At 38.5% G+C, this 20,301-nt stretch overlaps 1 protein-coding gene across 5 annotated transcripts in view; it reads right to left on the bottom strand.

Moving 5' to 3' along the window:
* The window catches only part of LOC105488004 (kelch like family member 4), a 158,495-nt gene that overhangs the window by 16,234 nt on the left and 121,960 nt on the right, over positions 1-20,301 (bottom strand). For all 5 annotated transcript variants that reach the window (XR_011618325.1, XM_071088901.1, XM_011751650.3 and 2 more), the window contains 3 exons: positions 19,692-19,916; positions 17,878-18,040; positions 15,938-16,150 (listed from right to left, as the gene is read on the bottom strand). Coding sequence is in view for 4 of the 5 variants with exons in the window: in XM_071088901.1 (XP_070945002.1) it covers positions 15,938-16,150; positions 17,878-18,040; positions 19,692-19,916 (601 nt within the window). In the remaining variant the exon portion in view is untranslated. The remainder of the gene's footprint in view (positions 1-15,937; positions 16,151-17,877; positions 18,041-19,691; positions 19,917-20,301) is intronic.

Here is a 20,301-nt window from a genome sequence, read left to right on the forward strand (position 1 = left end):
TGGACCCTTCCTTACACCTTATACAAAAATTAACTGAAAAAGGATGACATGGTATGGCTATGTCCACACCCAAATCTCATCTTGAATTGTAGCTCCCATGATTCCCGTGTGTTGTGGGAAAGACCCAGTAGGAGATAATTGAATCATGGGGGCAGTTTTTCCCATACTGTTCTCATGATAGTGAGTAAGTCTCTCAAGATCTGGTGGTTTTATAAGGGGAAACTCATTTTGCTTGGCTCTCTGATTCTCTCTTGCCACCACCATGTAAGAAGTGCCTTTCAGCTTCTGCCATGGCCTCAACAGCCACGTGGAACTACGAGTCCATTAAACTTCTTTTTCTTCCCAGTCTTGGGTATGTCTTTATCAGCAGTGTGACAATGGACTAATACAGTAAATTGGTACTAGTAGAGTGGGCCACTGCTGAAGATATCTGAAAATGTGGAAGTGACTTTGGAATTGGGTAACAGGCAGAGGTTGGAACAGTTTGGAGGACTCAGAAGATAGGAAAACGTGGAAAAGTTTGGAACTTCCTAGAGTCTTGAGACTTGTTGAATGGCTTTGCCCAAAATGCTGATAGCAATGTGGACAATAAAGTCTAGGCTGAGGTGGTCTCAGATGGAAATGAGGAACTTGTTGGGAATTGGAGCAAAGGTGACTCTTGTTATGTTCTAGCAAAGAGACTGGCAGCATTTTGTCCCTGCCCTAGAAATTTGTGAAACTTTAAACTTGAGAGAGACTATTTAGGGTACCTGGTAGAAGAAATTTCTAAGCAACAAAGCATTCAAGAGGTGCTGTTAAAGACATTCAGTTTTATAAGGGAAGCAGAGCATAAAAGTTCAAATAATTTTCAGCTTGACAATGTGATAGAAAAGAAAATCCCTTTTTCTGAGAAATTCAAGCCCCGTGCAGAAATTTGCTTAAGTAATGAGGAGCTCAATGTTAACTGCCAAGACAATAGGGAAAATGTCTCTAGGACATGTCAGGGGTCTTCACGGCAGCCCCTCCCATCACAGACCTGGAGGCCTAGTGGGGAATATGTTTTCCCCATGCTGTGTGCAGCCTAGGAACTTGGTGCCCTGCATTTACAGCTGCTCCAGCTGTGGCTAAAAGGAGCAAATGTAGAACTCTGGCTGTGGCTTCAGAGGGTGCAAGCCCCAAGCCTTGGCAGCTTCCATGTGGTGTTGAGCCTGTGAGTGCACAGAAGTCAATAATCGGGGTTCGGGAACCTCTGCCTAGATTTCAGAGAATGTGTGGAAATGACTGGATGCCCAGATAGAAGTTTGTTGCAGGCATAGGGCCCTCAAGGAGAACCTCTGCTAGGGCAGTGCAGAAGGGAAATGTGGGGTCAGAGCCCCCACACAGATTCCCTTCTGGAGCATCACCTAGTGGAGCTGTGAGAAGAGGGCCACTGTCCTTCAGGTCCTAGAATGGTAAATCCACTGACACTGTGAGCCTGGAAAAGCCTCAGACACTCAGTGCCAGTCTGTGAAAGCACCTGGGAGGGAGGCTGTACCCTGCAAAGCCACAGGGCCAGAGCTGCCCAAGACCATGGAACCCACCTCTTGCATCAGTGTGACATGGATGAGAAACATGGTATCAAAAGTGTTCATTATGCAGCTTTAAGATATGACTGCCCCTTGCTGAATTTTGGACTTGCATGGGGCCTGTAGCCCCTTTGCTTTGGTCATTTTTTCCCATTTGTAATGGACGTACTTACTCAATGCCTGTACCACCGTTGTATCTAGAAAGTAACTAACTTGCTTTTGATTTTACAGGCTCACAGGCGGAAGAGACTTGCCTTGTCTTGGATCAGACTTTGAACTGTGGACTTTTGAGTTAATGTTGAAACGAGTTAAGAATTTGGGGGACTGTTGGGAAGGCATGATTGGTTTTTAAATGTGAGGACATAAGATTTGGGAGTGGTCAGAGGTAGAATGATATGGTTTGGCTGTGTCTCCACCCAAATCTCATCTTGAATTATAGCTTCTATGATTCCTACATGTTGTGGGAGGAACCCAGTGGGAGATAATTGAATCATGGGGGCCTGCCCTGCCTGCCTCATCTAAGATATTATTTGCAAAAGCCATTTTGTTAATTTCCAACGTGCTGTAATTCATATGAAAAGTGACAGTCTGTAGTTATAACAGGTGAATGTGCAATAATCTGTCTTGAAAAATTATAGACAGGAAGATAAATAGTCTAAGTAAGTGAAAACCCAGCTTAGAGTTAACACATCTGTGAACAAATGTGCAGTGCATTTTCTCCCATACTGTTCTCTTGGTAGTGAATACGTCTCATGAGATCTGATGGTTTTATAAGGGGAAACCTATTTTGCTTGGCTCTCTCTGTTTCTCTCTTGCTGCCACCATGTAACCTATTTTGCTTGGCTCTCTCTGTTTCTCTCTTGCTTCCACGATGATTGTGAAGCCTCCCCAGCCACGTGGAACTGTGAGTCTATTAAACATCTTTCTCTTCCCAGTCTCAGGTATGTCTTTATCAGCAGCATGAATACAGACTAATACAATGGATTGAAGACTAAAATGTATAGCCCAAAACTTTAAAAAACCCTCAACAAACTAAGAATAAAAGAAAACTACCTCACCCCAATGAAGGTAGTATATGGAAAACCAAGAGCTACTATCACACTTAATGTAAGTATTTCCTGTAGGAACAAGAACAAGGAAAGGTGCCCACTTCTACCACTTTATTTGACAATTAGAAATTTTAAACCAGAGCAATCAGGCTAAAAAGAGAAACAAAAGTCATGCAAATTGGAAGAGAAGAAATTAAGAAAGACATCAATAAAGGGAAAGATAGCTTTTGCTTATGGAGTGGAAACCTTAATATTCTTAAGATATCAACACACTCAGTTGGGTGTGGTGGCTCACACCTGTAATCCTAGCACTTTGGGAGGCTGAGGCAGTCAGATTGCTTGAGCCCAGGCATTTGAGATAAGCCGGGGCAACATGGCAAAACCTTGTGCCTACAAAAATTACAAAAAATTTTGCCAGGTGTGGTGGCACATGCTTGTAGTTTCACCTACTAAGGAGGCTGAGTTAGGAGGATTACATGAACTTGGGGACCATGCAGTGAATCATGATGGCACCACTGCATTCTGGCCTCGGTGACAGAGGGAGATCCTGTCATTAAAAATAATAATAAATAAATCAATACACAATGTGATCTACAGATTCAATGCAATTTCTATAAAAACTCCAATGGCATTTTTGGCAGAAATAGAAAAATTCATCCTAACTCCATATAGAATCTCAAGAGACCCAAAGTAGCAAAAACAATCTAGAAAATGAACAAAGTTGGAGGTTTACTGCCTCCCTGATTAAGAAGCTTACTATACCAGCTACACTAATCAACACAGTGATGTACGGGCATAAAGACAAACATAAAGACCAATGGAACACAGTACAGAGCCCAGAAATAAACCCTTACATATATGGTCAAAAAATTTTTGACAATGGTGCTGAGGCCACTGAATGGGGAAAGGAGAGTCTTTTCAACACATGTTAACGGAAAAACTGGATATACACATGCAAAAGAATAAAGTTGAACCTTTACTCAATAAAGAACAAATAAATTAATGGGTCAAAGGCCTGAAGGTAAGAGGTACAGTTATAAAACTCTAGGTATAAAACATAAATAAAAAGCTTGATTAACTTGTATTTGACAATCACTTATTGGATAAAACACCAAAAGAACAGTCAACAAGAAAAAAATATATAAATTGAACTTCATCAAAATTAAAAATATTTGTGCATCAAAAGACATTATCAACACAGTGACCAGGAAATCCATGAAACAGGAGAGACTATCTGGAAATCATACATATGATAAGTAACTAATTTCCAGAATATGTAAGGAACTACTATAGCAATAATATTCAGCCTTAAAAAGGAAATGAAATTCTGACACGTCATTACATAGATAAACCTTGAAGAATTATGCTAAATGAGATATGACAATCATAAAATAATAACTATTTATGATTCCACTTTTATGAGTTAACTAGAATAGTCAAATTCATAGAAACAAAAAGTAGAATAGTGGTTACCAGTGGCTGTGGAGAGGTAAAAATGTAGAGTTATTATTTAATAAATATAGACTTTCAATCTGAGCACATGAAAAATGTTGTAGAGATGGTTGGTAATGATATTTGCAAAACAGTGTGAATATGTCACTAAACTGTACACTTAAAATAGTTAAAGTAAAAAAAATCCTTATTATGTATAATTTGCCACAAAAATTAGCACTATTAAGGGGTGTTTGGTTATTGCTTATGCGAACTGTAGAGAGAACTAATGTGGTTTTTTCAGTGTCACATATATTTGACTATAGTACATTATAGTATTATAGTGTATGAAAATCAAATATGTATTATCTGAGGCAGTGATTGACCATATTTATGGCTTGTATAATCTTAAAAAAGTAAGTTGCATCTCTTAATAACTGATTTTAGAAGAGGCATTCCATTTATACACTGAATGCTAGGGAGCCAGTCATTGAGAATAAATTTTTAAAGTGCTACAGATCAGATATTCCCTATAAGAAACTTTTAGCTTTAGTTATCAATTATGTGTCAGTGGTATGTTTATCAGAAAAAAAAAAATTCATCTTTTCTTTAGACTCTTCTGCCTAAATTCTATCCTTTATGTCATTGTTCTACCAATTTCTTCCAAGTTGCTTTCTTCATGATATCCCAACTCTCCTCAATTTAATTTTTCCTCTGCCTAAAAGATAAAGTCTCAAAACTTCTACCTTGGCGTTAAGTGACATCAGACAATGTGGTCCTTAATTCTGTTCTGAGTTGCACTTCCAAATTGTATTTCCATCCAAAGTGTCTGCTCTAACTGAAAAAGCTGTCTCCTTTACTTCAATGGTTTTGATTGTGATTTTTTTTCTCCTAAATTTGTATGCCTGCAAGATACAAATTCTACCTATTCTATACATTTTCCTTGAGGATGCCATTCCACAATTATGTCTGTTTCCAAAATTTTGCTCTCCTTACTGTAAATTTGTCATTTGGTCTTAGGTTAATATTATTTAACTATTTCGTGTATGTATACAGTTTTTCTGTCTTGAAAGGGAATGTAAATGGTATAACTACACAGTCATAACACTTATTTTAAGCAAGATACACAATATTCATACAAGTGAATGTCTCCCTTTGAGTGAAATTACCTTTGGGAAACAAAATACTTATTGCAATAGAGTCATTGCAATAAGTATTTCTGTATATTAATAAAATACAGAATTATTAATTTCTGTGTAATTATTTCTGTATATTTTGTGATGGTAAGTCATCGTCCCTTTACAGATTAATTTCATTTGATTTTAAAAACAGTAAACTTATTTTTATGTTGTTAATGCTATTTTTGAAATTTCTATTGGTGTTTAATGAACAGGTGGTATTTAGTTGCATGAATAATTTCTTTAGTGGTTATTTCTGAGATTTTGGTGCACCCATCACCAAATAAGTAGACTTTATCCCTCTCCCCACTCACACCCTTTCCCCTGAGTCTCCAACGTTCATTGTATCATTCTTATGCCTTTACATCCTCCCCCACTTATGAGAGCATATAATGTGTGGTTTTCCATTTCTGAGTTACTTCACTTAGAATAATAGTCTCCAATTCCATCCATGTTGCTGTGAATGCCATTATTTAATTCCTTTTTACAGCTGAGTAGTATTCCATATATCACAGTTTCTTTATCCACTCGCTGATGGATAATCGACAGGCATTTGGCCAGTTCCATATTTTTGCAATTACAAATACTTCTGCTATAAACATTTGTGTGCAGGTATCTTTTTTGTATAATTACTTATAGAGACCCAATAGTGGGATTGCTGTTTCAAATAGTAGATCTACTTTTAGTTCTTTAAGGAATCTCCACACTGTTTTCCATAGTGGTTGTACTAGTTTAGATTCCCGCCAACAGTGTAAAAGTGTTCCCATTTTACCACACCCATGCCAACATTTATTATGTTTTGATTTTTTGATTATGTCCATTCTTGCAGGAATGAGGTAGTATTGCACTGTGGTTTTGATTTGCGTTTCCCTGATCATTAGTGATGTTGAACATTTTTTAAATATGTTTTTTAGCCATATGTATATCTTCTTTTGAGAGTTTTCTATTCATGACCTTAGCCCACTTCTTAATGGAATTGTTTGTTTTGTTCTTGCTAATTTGTTTGAGTTCCTTGTAGATTCTGTCATTTGTCAGATGTAGATTGTAAAGATTTTCCCCCTCTCTGTAGGATATCTTTTTACTCTGCTGATTATTTCTTCTGCTGTGCAGAAACTTTTTAGTTAAGTCCCATCTATTTAGGTCTGTTTTTGTTGCATTTGCTTTTGGGTTCTTGGTCATGAAGTCTTTGCCTAAGCTAAGTCTAGAAGGGTTTTTGCAATGTACCATCTAGAAATTTTACGGTTTCAGGCTTTAGATTTAAGTATTTGATTTGATCCATCTTGATTTGATTTTTGTATAGGGTTACAGATGAGGATCCAGTTTCATTCTTCTATATGTGGCTTGCCAATTATGCCAGTACCATTTGTTGAATATGGTGTCCTTTCCTCACTTTATGTTTTTCTTTGCTTTGTCAAAGATCAGTTGACTGTAAGTATTTGCCTTTATTTCTGGGTTCTCTATTCTGTTCCATTCATCTATATGCCTAGTTTTGTACCAGTATGATTTTGTTTTGGAGAGTATGGCCTTAAAGTATTGTTTGAAGTCGGGTAATGTAATGCCTCTAGATTTGTTCATTTTGCTTAGTCTTGCTTTGGCTAGGCAGGCTCTTTTTTGGTTTCATATGAATTTTAGAACTTTTTATTCTAATTCTGTGAAGAATGGTGGCAGTATTATAAAGGGAAATGCATTGAATTTATAGACTGCTTTTGGCAGTATGGTCATTATCACAATATTGATTCTACCCATCATGAGCATGGGATGTGTTTCCATTTGTTTGTGTCATCTATGTTTTCTTTCAGTAGTGTTTTGTAGTTTTCATTGTAGAGGTCTTTCACCTCCTTGGTTAAGTGCATTCCTAAGATTTTGTGGTTGTTGTTGCAGCTATTGTAAAACGGGTTGAGTTCTTGATTTGATTCTCAGCTTGGTCACTGTTTTTGTACAGCAGAGCTGCAGATTTGTGTACATTAATTTTTTTCCATAAATTATTGGAGTACAGGTGGTCTGGTTACATGAGTAAGTTCTTTAGTGGTGATTTGTGAGATTCTGTTGCACCCATCACCCAAGCAGTATGCACTGCACCATATTTGTAATCTTTTATCCCTAACTACCTCCCACTTTTCCCTTGCCCAGTCCCCAAAGTCCATCATATCATTCTTATGCCTTTGTGTCCTCATAGTTTAGCTCCCAAATATCAGTGAGAACATACGATGTTTGGTTTTCCTTTCCTGAGTTACTTTACTTAGAATAATAGTCTCCAATCTCATCCACGTTGCTGCAAATGCTGTTAAATCATTCCTTTTTATGGCTGCATAGTATTCCATTGTGTGTATGTACCATAGTTTCTTTATCTACTTGTTGACTGATGAGCATCTGGGTTAGTTCCACAGTTTTGCAATTGTGAATTGTGCTGCTATAAACATACATGTGCACGTATCTTTCATGATTAATAACTTCATTTCCTCTGGGTAGCTACCCAGTAGCGGGATTGCTGGGTCAAATGGTAGTTCTACTTTTAGTTCTTTAAGGGATCTTCACATTCTTTTTCATAGTGGCTGTATTTGTTTGCATTCCCACCAGCAGTGTAGAAGTGTTCCCTGTTCACCACATTCACACTAGCATCTACTGTTTTTTGATTTTTTGATTATGATCATTCTTGCAGGACTAAGGTGGTATTGCATTGTGGTTTTGATTTGCATTTCCCTGATCATTAGTAAAGTTGAGCATTTTTCATGTGTTTGTTGGCCATTTGTATATCTTCTTTTGATAATTGTTTATTCATTTCCTTAGCCCACTTTTTGATGGGATTGCTTGTTTCTTACTGATTTGTTTGAGTTCATTGTAGATTCTGGATATTAGTCCTTTGTCAGATGTACAGATTGTGAAGATTTTCTCCCACACTGTGGGTTGTCTGTTTACTCTGCTGACTGTTCCTTTTGTCGTGAAGAAGCTTTTTAGTTTGATTAGGTCCCAGCTATTTAGCTTTGTTTTTATCGCATGTGCTTTTGGGCTCTTGGTCATGACATCCTTGCCTAAACCAATGTCTAGAATGGTTTTTCCAATGTTATCTTTTAGAATTTTTATAGTTTCCGGTCTTAGGTTTAAGACCTTAATCCATCTCAAGTTGATTTTGTATAAGATGGGAGATGAGAATCCAGTTTCATTCTCCTATATGTGGCTAGCGTATAATCCCAGCATGATTGGCTGAAAAAAGTTCTTTTCCCACTTTATGTTTTTGTTTGCTTTGTCAAAGATCAGTTGACTGTATTTGGGTTTATTTCTGGGTTCTCTACTCTGTTCCACTGGTCTATGTGCCTATTTTTATACCAGTACCATGATGTTTTGGTGACTATGGCTTTATAGACTGGTTTGAAATCAGGCTGTGTGATGCCTCCAGATTTGTTCTTGTGCTTAGTCTTGCTTTGGCTATCAGGGCTCTTTTTTGGTTCCATATGAATTTTAGAATTTTTTTTTCTAATTCTATGAAGAATAATGATGCTATTTTGACGGAGACTGCATTGAATTTGTAGATTACTTTTGGCAGTATAGACATTTTCACAATATTGATTCTACCCTTCCACGAGCATGGGATGTGTTTCCATTTCCTGGTGTCATCTATGGTTTCTTTCAGCAGTGTTTTGTAGTTTTCCTTGTAGAGGCCTTTTGACCCCTTGATTATGTATATTCCTAAGTATTTTTATTTTTTGCAGCTATTGTAATAGGGGTTGAGTTCTAGAGTTGATTCTCTGCTTAGTTGCTGTTGGTGTATAGAAGAGCTACTGGTTTGTGTACATTAATCTTATATCCAGAAACTTTGCTGAATTCTTTTATCAGTTCTAGGAGCTTTCTTGAGGAGTCTTTAGCGTTTTCAAGGTGAATGATCATATCATCAACAAACAGTGAGAGTTTGACTTCCTTTTTACTGATTTGGATACCCTTTATTCCTTTCTCTTGTCTGATTGCTCCGGTTATGACTTTCAGTTCTATGTTGAAGAGGAGTGGTGAGAGTGGGCATCCTTGTCTTGTTCCAGTTCTCAGAGGGAATGTTTTCAACTTTTCCCCATTCACTATTCTGTTGGCTGTGGGTTTGTCATAGATGGTTTTTATTACATTAAGGTATGTCCCTTGTATGCTGATTCTGCTGAGAATTTTAATCATAAACATTGCTGGATTTTGTCAAATGCTTTTTCTGCATCTATTGAGATGATTATGTGATTTTTTAAAAAACTTTATGAGGTGTATCACATTTATTGATCTGTGGGATGTTAAACAATCCCTGCATCCCTGGTATAAAACTAAATTGATCATGGTGTATTATCTTTTTGATAAGCTGTTGTATTCTGTTAACTAGTATTGTGTTGAGAATTTTTGCATCTATGTTCATCATGGATATTGGGCTGTAGTTTTCTTTTTTGGTTATGTCTTTTCCTGGTTTTGGTATTAATGCTGGCTTCATAGAATGAATTAGGGAGGGTTCCTTCTTTTCCTATCTTGTGGAATAGTGTCAAAAGAATTGATATCAATTTTCCTTTGAATGTCTCGTAGAATTCCACTGTGAATCTGTCTGGTCCTGGACTTTTTTTTGGTGGTAATTTTTGTAGTTACCATTTCAATCTCGCTGCTTGTTATTGATCTGTTCAAGGTATCTAATTCTTTCTGATTTAAGCTAGGGAGGTTGTATTTTTCCAGAGATTTAGCAATCTCTTCTAGGTTTTTTAGTTTATGTGAGTAAAGGTGTTCATAGTACCCTTGAAGGATCTTTGGTATGTCAGTTGTAATATCTCTTTCAGTTCTTACTGAGGTTATTTGGATTTTTCCCTCTTCTTTTCTTGGTTAATCTTGCTAATGGTCTATCAGTTTTATTTATCTTTTCAAAGAACCAGTTTTTTGTTTTATTTATCTTTTGTATTTTGTTTGTTTGTTTGTTTCAATTTCATTTAGTTCTGCTCTGATCTTTTTGTGATAAAATTTCCAGGTGTTTTTGTGCTTCTTGTATTTGGATGTCTAGGTCTCTAGCAAGGCCAGGGAAGCTTTCCTCAGTTATTCACCCAAATATGTTTTCTAAGCTTTTAGAATTCTCTTCTTCCTCAGGAACACATATTATTGTTAGGTTTCATCGTTTAACATAATGCCAGACTTCTTGGAGGCTTTGTTCACATTTTCTTATTCGTTTTTTTTTTGTCTTTGTAGGACTGGATTAATTAAAAGACCTTGTCTTTGAGCTCTGAATTTCTTTCTTCTACTTGTTCAATTACATTCTGAGATTTTTCAGGGCATTTCACATTTCTAAAAGTGTGTCCAAAGTTTCTGGAATTTTGATTGTTTTTTTCATTAAGCTGTCTATTTCCTTGAACATTTCTCCCTTCACTTTTTGTATCATTGTTTGTATTTCCTTGCATTGGGCTTCGCCTTTCTCTGGTCCCTCCCTGATTAGCTTAATAACTAACCTCATGAATTCTTTCTCAGGTAAATCAGAAATTTCTTATTGGTTTGGATCCATTGCTGGTGAACTAGTGTGATTTTTTTTTCGGGGGGTGTTGAAGAGCCTTGTTTTTGTGATATTACCAGGCAGGGCTGGTTTTCTGGTTCCTTCTCATCTGGGTAGGCTCTGTCAGAGGGAAGGTCTAGAACTGAAGGCTGTTTTCTCAGATATCTTTTTTCCCCCAGAATGTTCCCTTGATGTAGTACTATTCCCCTTTTCCTATGGATGTGGCTTCCTGTGAGCTTAACTGCAGTGACTGTTGTCTCTATTCTGGGTCTAGCCACCCAGCAAGTCTATTTGAATCCGGGCTGATACTGGGGGATGTCTGCACAGAGTCCTGTGATGTGAACCGTCTATGGATCTCTCAAGATGGAAACCAGTGCCTGTTCCAGTGGAGGTGGCGGGGGGTGCAATGGAGTCTGTGAGGATTCTTAGCTTTGGTGGTTTAATGCTTCATTTTTGTGCTGGTTGGCCTCCTGCCAGGAGGTAGCACTTTCCAGAAAGCATCAGCTGTGGTAGTATGGAGAGGGACTGGCCATGGGTGGGGCCCTAAAACTCCCAAGATTATATGCCCTTTGTCTTCTGCTACCAGGGTAAATAGGAAAGGGCCATCAAGTAGGGGTGGGCTAGGCATGTCTGAGCTCAGACTCTCCTTGGGTGGGTGTAGCTGCAGCTCCTGTGGGGGATGGGGGTGAGATTCCCAGGTCACCGGAGTTGTGTACCTAGGAGGATTATGGCTGCCTCTGCTGAGTCATGCAGGTTGTCAGGGAAGTGGGGGAAAGCCAGCAGTCACAGGTCTCACCCAGCTCCCATGCAAACCGAAGAGCTGGTCTCACTCCCACTATGCTTCTCCCCAACAGCCCTGAGTCTGTTTCCAGGTGGAGGACTAGATGGGCTTGAAAACTTGCCCTAGGCTACCTGCTTCCATGCTGCAAAAGAAAAGGGCTTGGTTCTTCCCCTGCCTGTGGAGTCTGCACACCAGATTTGTGCCCTCCCCCAACTTCTGGCCAGGAGGCTTCTCAAAACGTTCAAATTGTTACAGAGTTCAGCTAAAGATTTCCTCCTCCCTGTGGAGTTTCACCCCCTGCTCCTCTGGCCAACCTCCAAATGTATCCCTGTGGCACCAGGCAGGAATGGCCTGCTAGCGGACCCAGCAAGCTCACAGGGACTTACTGCTGCTTCCTCTACCCCTGTATTTCGCTCGGCCCTCTAAATCGCCTCAGCACCAGGTAAAGTTGGAAACTTCTCCTGCAAATAGACCTTCAGCTTCTCCAGTGGGTGTATTGTATTTGGGAGAGGAGGGTTTCCCTTTCACACTTCTGCAGTTGGGCCACTCACAATACTTGGGGTGTCTCCCGGGTCCTACACAAGCATTAGTTTTCTTCAGACGGTCTGTGGGTTCTCTCAGGATTGCTGGTTTGTTCTTGCAGTTCATCTGGAACTAAAATTCACAATGCGAGCCTCTGCACGCTGCTCTGTCTGGAGCTGCAATCTTCTCCTCCCTCATGTCCACCATGATGATTCCAATTCTGATTTGTGTACATTAATTTTGTAACCTGAAACTTTGCTGAATTCATTTCCCAGTTCTAGGAGCTTTCTGGATGAATCTTTAGGGTTTTCTAGGTATACAATCATGTCATCAGCAAACTGACAGTTTGACTTTCTTATTGCTAATTTGGATGCCCTTTATTTCTTTCTCTTGTCTGATTGCTCTGGCCAGGACTTCCAATACTATGTTGAATAGAAGTTGTGAAAGTGGGCATCATTGTCTTCTTCCCGTTCTCAGGGAGAATGCTTTCAACTTTTCTCTGTTCAATATTATGTTGGCTGTGGGTTTGTCATAGATGGCTTTCATTACCTTAAGGTATGCCCCTTCTGTGCTGATTTTGCTCAGGGTTTTAATCATAAAGGGATGCTGGACTTTGTCAAAGGGTTTTACTGCATTTGTTGAGATGATTATGCGATTTTTTAAAAAAATATTTTCATGAGATGTATCACATTTATTCACTTGTGAACGTTAAACAATCCCTGAATCCCTGGTATAAAACTAACTTGATCATGGTGTATTATCTTTTTGACATGCTGTTGGATTCTGTTAACTAGTATTATGTTGAGAATTTTTGCATCTATGTTCATCATGGATATTGGGCTGTAGTTTTCTTTTTTGTTATGTCCTTTCCTGGTTTTGGTATTAGGATGATACTGGCTTCACATAATGATTTACGGGGGATTCCCTTTTTCTCTATCTTTTGGAATAGTTTTAGTAGCACTGGTACCAATTATTCTTTGAATGTCACATAAAATTCAGCTGTGATTTCATCTGGACCTAGACTTTTTTTGTTGGTAACTTTTTAGTTATTGTTTCAATCTTACTTCTTATTATTGGTCTGTTCAGAGTTTCTATTTTTTCCTGGTTTAATCTAGGTTGTATATTTCTAGGAATTATCCATCACCTCTAGGTTTTCTAGTTTATGTACGTAAAGGTGCTCCTAGTAGCCTTGAATGATCTTTTGTATTTCTGAGATATTGGTTGTAATATCTCCCATTTCATTTCTAACTGGGCTTATTTGAATCTTTTCCTTTCTTTTCTTAGTTAATTTTGCTAATGGTCTATGCATTTGGTTTATTTTTTTCAAAGAACCAGCTGTGTGTTTTATTTATCTTTGTATTTTTTGTTTGTTTCAATTTCATTTAGTTCTGGTCTTTCTTTTCTTCTTCTGGGTTTGTTTGTTGTTTTTTCTCTAGTTCCTTGAGGTGTAACCCTAGATTGTCTATTTGTGCTCTTTCAGACTTTTTGATGTAGGCATTCAATGCTATGAACTTTCCTCTTAGAACCACTTTTCTGTTTCCTAGAGGTTTGGAGAGGTTATATTATCATGATTGTTCAGTTCAAATAACTTTTTCTTTCAATCTTGATCTCTTTTTTTTTTTTTTTTTTTTTTTTTGAGACAGAGTCTCGCTCTGTCACCCAGGCTGGAGTGCAGTGGCCGGATCTCAGCTCACTGCAAGCTCCGCCTCCCGGGTTCACCCCAGCCTCCTGGCCTCCTGAGTAGTTGGGACTACAGGTGCCTGCCACCTCGCCCGGCTAGTTTTTTGTATTTTTTAGTAGAGACGGGGTTTCACCGTGTTAGCCAGGATGGTCTCAATCTCCTGACCTCGTGATCTGCCCGTCTCGGCCTCCCAAAGTGCTGAGATTACAGGCTTGAGCCACCGCGCCTGGCCTCAATCTTGATTTCATTGTGACTCAACGATCATTCAGAAAGGGTTTTGCCATGTTGGCCAGGCTGGTCTTAAACTCCTGATCTCAGGTGATCCTCCCACTTTGGCCTCCCAAAGTCCTGAGATTATAGGCATGAGCCACCATGCCTAGCCTGTGAATGCTTTTTATGTATGCTATTTCACTGGAGAATTTTCCATTCATATTCTACATGATACTTATTTATTTATTTATTTGATGTGTTTAAGTTGCACTTCACCTTTCTCCCATACCTCCTTGATTGGCTTAATAGTTGACCTTCTGAAATCTTCTTCTGGCAATTCAAATACATCATCTTGGTTTGGATCCATTGCTGGTGAGCTAGTGTGATCTTTTGGGGGTGTTAAAAGACCTCATTTTGTCAAACTTAAAGAATTGGTTTTCTGGTTCCTTCTCATTTGGGTAAACTATGTCAGAGGGAAGATCTGGAACTCAAGCGCTGCTGTTCAGATTCTTTTGTCCTATGGAGATGATGCCTTGATGTGGTGCTCTCCCCTTTCCCCTAAGGATGCGGTTTCCTGAGCACCAAACTGCAGCGATTGCTATTTCTTTTCTGGATCTAGCCACCCAGCAGAGCTACTGGAGTGGGGAGTGTCTGCCATGAGACCTGTGATGTGATCCGTCTTCAGGTCTCTCAGTCAGGGATACTAGCACCTACTCTCATGGAGGTGGCAAGGGAGTGAAGTATGCTCTGAGGGTCCTTGGTTGTATTTTTGTTTAGTATACTGGTTTTGTGTTGGTTGGCCTCCAGCTAGAAGTTGGCACATTCAAGAGCCCATCAGTTCCATTTGTTTAGGAAGGATACAACTTTGCCTTAGGCTTACGCAGTGGGTAGGGCCATAGCGCTACCAAGAAATTATGACGTTTGTGTTTGTCTACCAGAGCTTAAAGAGAAAGAGCATCAGGTGGGGGCAGGGTTAGGCATGTCTGAGCTCAGACTCTCCTTGGGTGGAGCTTGCTGCAGCTGCTGTGGGGGATGGGGTGTGTTTTTCAGGCCAATGAAGTTATGTTCCCAGGGGGATTATGGCTATCTCAGCTTCGTCACATAGGCCACCAGGAAACTGGGGGAAAGCTGGCAGCCACAGGTCTCACCCAGCTGCCATGCAGCCTGCAGCCAGAAAGGCTGGTCGCACTCCCACTGCACCCCCACTCAACAGAACCTAGTTTATTTCAAGGCAGCCAGTGAGCAGGACTGAGAACCTACCCTAGGCCATAAGTCTCCCAGCTGAGAAAGCAAGCAGGCCCACAGTTCCTCGGCTGTCCCTGCGCAGCAATCCACCTCCCTCAGAGGGTCTGTGGATTCTCTTGGCTTTCCTGTTACGTTCCTGCGGTAGTTCTTAGAGCCAAAGTTCACAATATGGTTCTCCACACACTGCTCTGTCTATGTGAGTGGGAGCTGCGAGTTAGTCCTGGCTCCTCTCCACCATTTTTTCCCCAATCTCAGTAAACTTATTTTGATTTGAGTCTCCTGAATTGGTTGAGTGATGTAGCTTGGCACAAAATTTGTTTGTTTACCACTTTGTCTTACTATTTTATAGTGTGACTATATAACAATAAGATGGCATATTCTTTTTACATACTTTATGCTGAATCTGAAATGAATATGGAATATTTAAAAAATATATTTTTAGCCTAAGAGAAAGTGTACAATTTTACAGAAGATAAATCCACTAAAAGGATTAGCATTTATTGGAAGACTACTTTCTGGTTGTTTAAAAATGTAATGAAACACAGTCTATTAAAAATAAAAATAAAGAAAAATTAAAATTAGCTAAGATCCCATATTTGAAAGAGCCTAGAACAGGAGAGGACTGGAGTCTTAGAGGATCCCAGCTGGGAAAGGATTTGTTCTTCCTAGATTCCTGTTGTACTATTTAATTTTTTTAGAGTGGGCATAAAAATAAATTGATTTCCATTTAAAAGAAAAAAAAATTCTTTCTATTTCTAAAAAAATAAATAACCAAATAATTACATACAGAAAGAAATAGAAAAAAACTTACCGTTCCACACAGTCAGAAAGCCTGGAGCAATGGTTGGAAGCAGGGGCATCATGCCCCCCCACAACATATAAGAATCCATTATATGTGGCAACTCCCACACCTCCACGTCTTTTGGACATTGGAGCACACAAACTCCACTTGTTAGTGTGTGGGTCAAAGTATTCCATTGATTTGAGGCAGGAACTTCCATCACGTCCACCAATAGCATATAATCTAGATAAACAGACAGAACCGCGTGTATGTATATGTGTGTATACATACACACACAAAATGCATGCATAGAGTGAGAGTGAGTGAACTTTGCACAAAGCTTTTCAAGTTTCTGAAGGGTCTGACTATATATTCTACTCCTACACTATTTTGCAGTGAATAGCAGAAGTCTGTGAATAGATCATTACCTGAGGGCACCTGTTAAAATCTATCCCAACCCAAACCTCCCTTTTTCACTATCTTTGTCACAGTCATTTTAACATAATTGAATAAAAGATTTCATGGGATATGAGGCACAGAAAAAAGAGGGAAACATCAAAAGGATTGGCAGGATAGTTCCAAAGACCAACTCCAACAACCTTACAATTTTAGCAGGGTTCAATTACCTAGGAACAGAATCTGTTGTTTTTATGTATCACTTTATATTTGCATTAAAAAATTATCACTTAGAAGACATTAACTTAATAAACAACTAAGGAAAGAGGATAGAACCTAGAAACTAGATTTTTTTTTCCCCTAGGAAGTGATATTGGCTATGACATTTCTCCCATACACTTTAAAATGCCATTCTTTTGATTAGCATTTTAAAAATAATTTTAAAATTATCATGCATTAATAAAGAAGACAGACATTTATTAATCCTTATTCCTGTAAGTTCCCTTCCTGCTGAGTTGTAAACAACAGCAACTCAGCAAAGCACAATTAAATGGGGCAAATTTCATGTTTTCATCCTGTTCTGTATTAGGTAGGAGATCACATAACTGAATCACCTGACATTATTCAGGTCAGGCCACAGATAGATTTAGGAGTAGCTTAAGCTCTAAGACACTTTAAAACTGGACCTCCTCTTAACTGCGGACATTTCCGATTTATTTCTGTGCAAGGTTCTAAAAACAATGTGTTGACATTTTGACTGAGACCATATCTATGATAATGTATTGGCTTCATGCATAGTCAATATAAACACACAAGGCTGTCTCCGGCAACTGACCCAACCTATTGTCTGAAACTCGCATGATTCATTACCCTCTTATATGCTGGTCATTGTCTCCAAAGTTCCCTTGTCAGAAAGCAAATAATACCTGGTAACAAATCAAGCTCTTAGAAACTTCTAACATCATCATGTTTTAGTATAATATCTCGGAAGTGATAGGCAAGTGACAGGAAGAGGTAAATATTCAGGAAGGGTGAGACTAGGTAGGATTCTATATTTAGGAACCCTGAACGCTCAGGAGAGAGATTGTTGAAAGAATAAAAGAATCACCTTGTTATAACCATAGACAGACTAAAGTTTTGATAAAAATAAATCATAATGTAAAAAAAGTAGTAACTTCTTGAGGGTAAAATTAGAACTGGCTTGCCTGTAAAAGTGTTTCTCAAGTTTAATGTGCACAGAAGTCACCTGAAGATCCTGTTAAAATTAAGATTCTGATTCAGGACGTTTGGGGTGGGGCTAGGATTCAACATTTCTAAATACATCTCAGGAAAGGTGGATGCTGCTGGTCCCAGGACAACACCTTGATTAGCAAGAGCATAGAGAATATTTCATCAAGTATTTATTTTAGACAAGTATTTTCAGTCCTAATGGAGAGTTCCAATGAAGATCTTTTATTATTGATAACAAGTACATCCAGGTTTTTTGGAATGCTAATTGATTGATGGATCACATCACTGAAGTTCTGTACTATATGACCTGGAAGCAATGAGCATGTGTGTTTCAACTTACTCACTTGTTGTTTAATGCAACAACACCAACTGTGCTTCTAGGAGTTGACATACTGGCTACGTAATTCCACTGTCGTCCCTCAGGGTCCCATCTTTCTACAGTATTTAGATAGCTCCATCCATCATGACCACCTACAGCATACATTGGTCCTTCAAGAGTGGCTACACCTAAAAAAATTAAAATAATATCTGGGTTCACCTAGGTATGCCACACACAATGAATATTGTTTCATTTTGCAAGCAATTAATTGCTTAACTTTTTTTTTTGCTTATTAAACAGTTTTGCATGCATATGAATCGTTTACTGACTCTGTTGTAAAGCTAAGTATGGTTTTCTAACCTTATGAAACTTTCAGTTTTATTTACTATATCATAGAAGGGTATCATCGAAGTCAAAAGAGGCAGTAGAATGCATCACTTCTAGATACGTAATTTAAAAAGCTGGCTCTTTCTGGCAAAATTTCAGTATTATTTGTTGATATAACATGTAGATACAACATGATGTTGAATCTTAGATAAACCTTAGAATTACAGGCTGACTGCAGTTGGTCTTTATAACCTCTGGTGTTTAATATAGGGATAAAAAGATTCCCATGAGCTAACTTACTAGACAGCTTTTTAATGTAGTTAGAAGTTTGTTCCTTCAGGTATTATGAATAGCCCATTTCTGCTTCGCATCTGCTATGATAATTTACATAATTGATTTTTTTCCCCACCTTGACTATCCCAATCAACCTCTCAGTGGTATATCATCATCACTTCTCCTACCTATTTACTAATATCAATTATATGGAAAAATAAGCTTGCTCTGATTTCTCTGCAGGATCTTTCTGAGCTATGCCTAGGAATAACACTGACATAACTAGATAATATAATTATATAGTGTATTATTTGGCAGAGTCAATTTATCAGGATAATTGGGACAAGCAATACCATTCCTGAATCTGCCTCTTTTTAGCTCTGTAAAAGTCAAATCAAAAAAAAAAAAAAAAAAAAAAGGAAAGTTTTCTGTTGTTCAGCCAACTCTTAACGATATCGCAAAAATCTGGAGCCTAGTATAAAGAAAGAGGTATCCTGACAAATATTCAGGAGAATCAAAGTTCTCCACTAGGGGCACATGATTCATCTAACTGGAAACACAATCCCTCTCAATCGTCAAGTACTTTCCTCTCTAAATTGAGCTTAGAAGAAAACTCCTTGCTGTAGTTGTATATTATTTAATAGTAAATCCCTTTGAAAAGCTGTTATCTTTTTTAGAAGGAAACCCCTTTAAAATACTGGTGGAAGGGAATCAGGAGTAACCTGCAACAACAACAAATGTTTCCCAGGCTTTTATCATTTCTTTAAGTTTTTCATCATTTTGGAGACATTTTCACTAAGGATTTGGCTAAATCCCAATTATGTGCTGCTAGATTTAATTTATTTTTTTATTTTTATTTTTATTTTTTTATTTTTATTTTTATTTTTTTTGAGTCGGAGTCTCTCTGTGTCGCCCAGGCTGGAGTGCAGTGGTAGGATCTCAGCTCACTGCAAGCCCCGCCTCCCGGGTTTACGCCATTCTCCTGCCTCAGCCTCCCGAAGAGCTGGGACTACACGCACCCGCCACCTCGCCCGGCTAGATTTTTGTATTTTTTAGTAGAGATGGGGTTTCACCGTGTTAGCCAGGATGGTCTTGATCTCCTGACCTCGTGATCTGCCCGTCTCGGCCTCCCAAAGTGCTGGGATTACAGGCTTGAGCCACCGCGCCTGGCCAGATTTAAATTTTTAAAAACTCTACTTACTATACCTTCTTGAAAAATACATTACGTTAAGCTCTTACCTAAGCCGTGCCGATGTGTTGACATGGGAGGCATCACAGTCCAGATTCTGCCAACTGGATTAAAACATTCCACTGTATTCAAAGTTTTTAAACCGTCTCTTCCTCCCACGACATAGAGCTTATTATCAATAACTGCAACTCCAAATTGAAGCCTACGGCCATTCATGGTGCCAATATGTAGCCAACTGTTGGTCCTGAGGTCATATTTTTCAATAGTAGTAGTACCTGACAAAGGGATATTGAACAATGGTAAAATGTACTTTTATTGACATTTTGAATTGGTATTATACACGTTATAATTATATACCCATAACTTACAGCACAGTATCAGTGATTACAATTCAAATGAAGTAAGTAGCCCAGGTAATTCTACAACCTGGGAGATAAAGCAAAGGATAATCTTTTACCAACTCTGAACCCAAATAGAAGAGTCAAAATAAAATGTTTTATGTAATGTGTTTGGTTTATACCCTTACAACGCTGGCTTTGGCTATACTATTCTACTGGTGGTATCAACACAAGTGTCAAATGACATAATTTATGACAAAATACCTTGGATTCTATTATTGAATGTTTGCACATCTGTTACAGATGTAATTATTGATAACCA

This window comes from Macaca nemestrina, chromosome X, assembly GCF_043159975.1.
Source record: "Macaca nemestrina isolate mMacNem1 chromosome X, mMacNem.hap1, whole genome shotgun sequence".
In the NCBI taxonomy this organism is placed as follows: domain Eukaryota; kingdom Metazoa; phylum Chordata; class Mammalia; order Primates; family Cercopithecidae; genus Macaca; species Macaca nemestrina.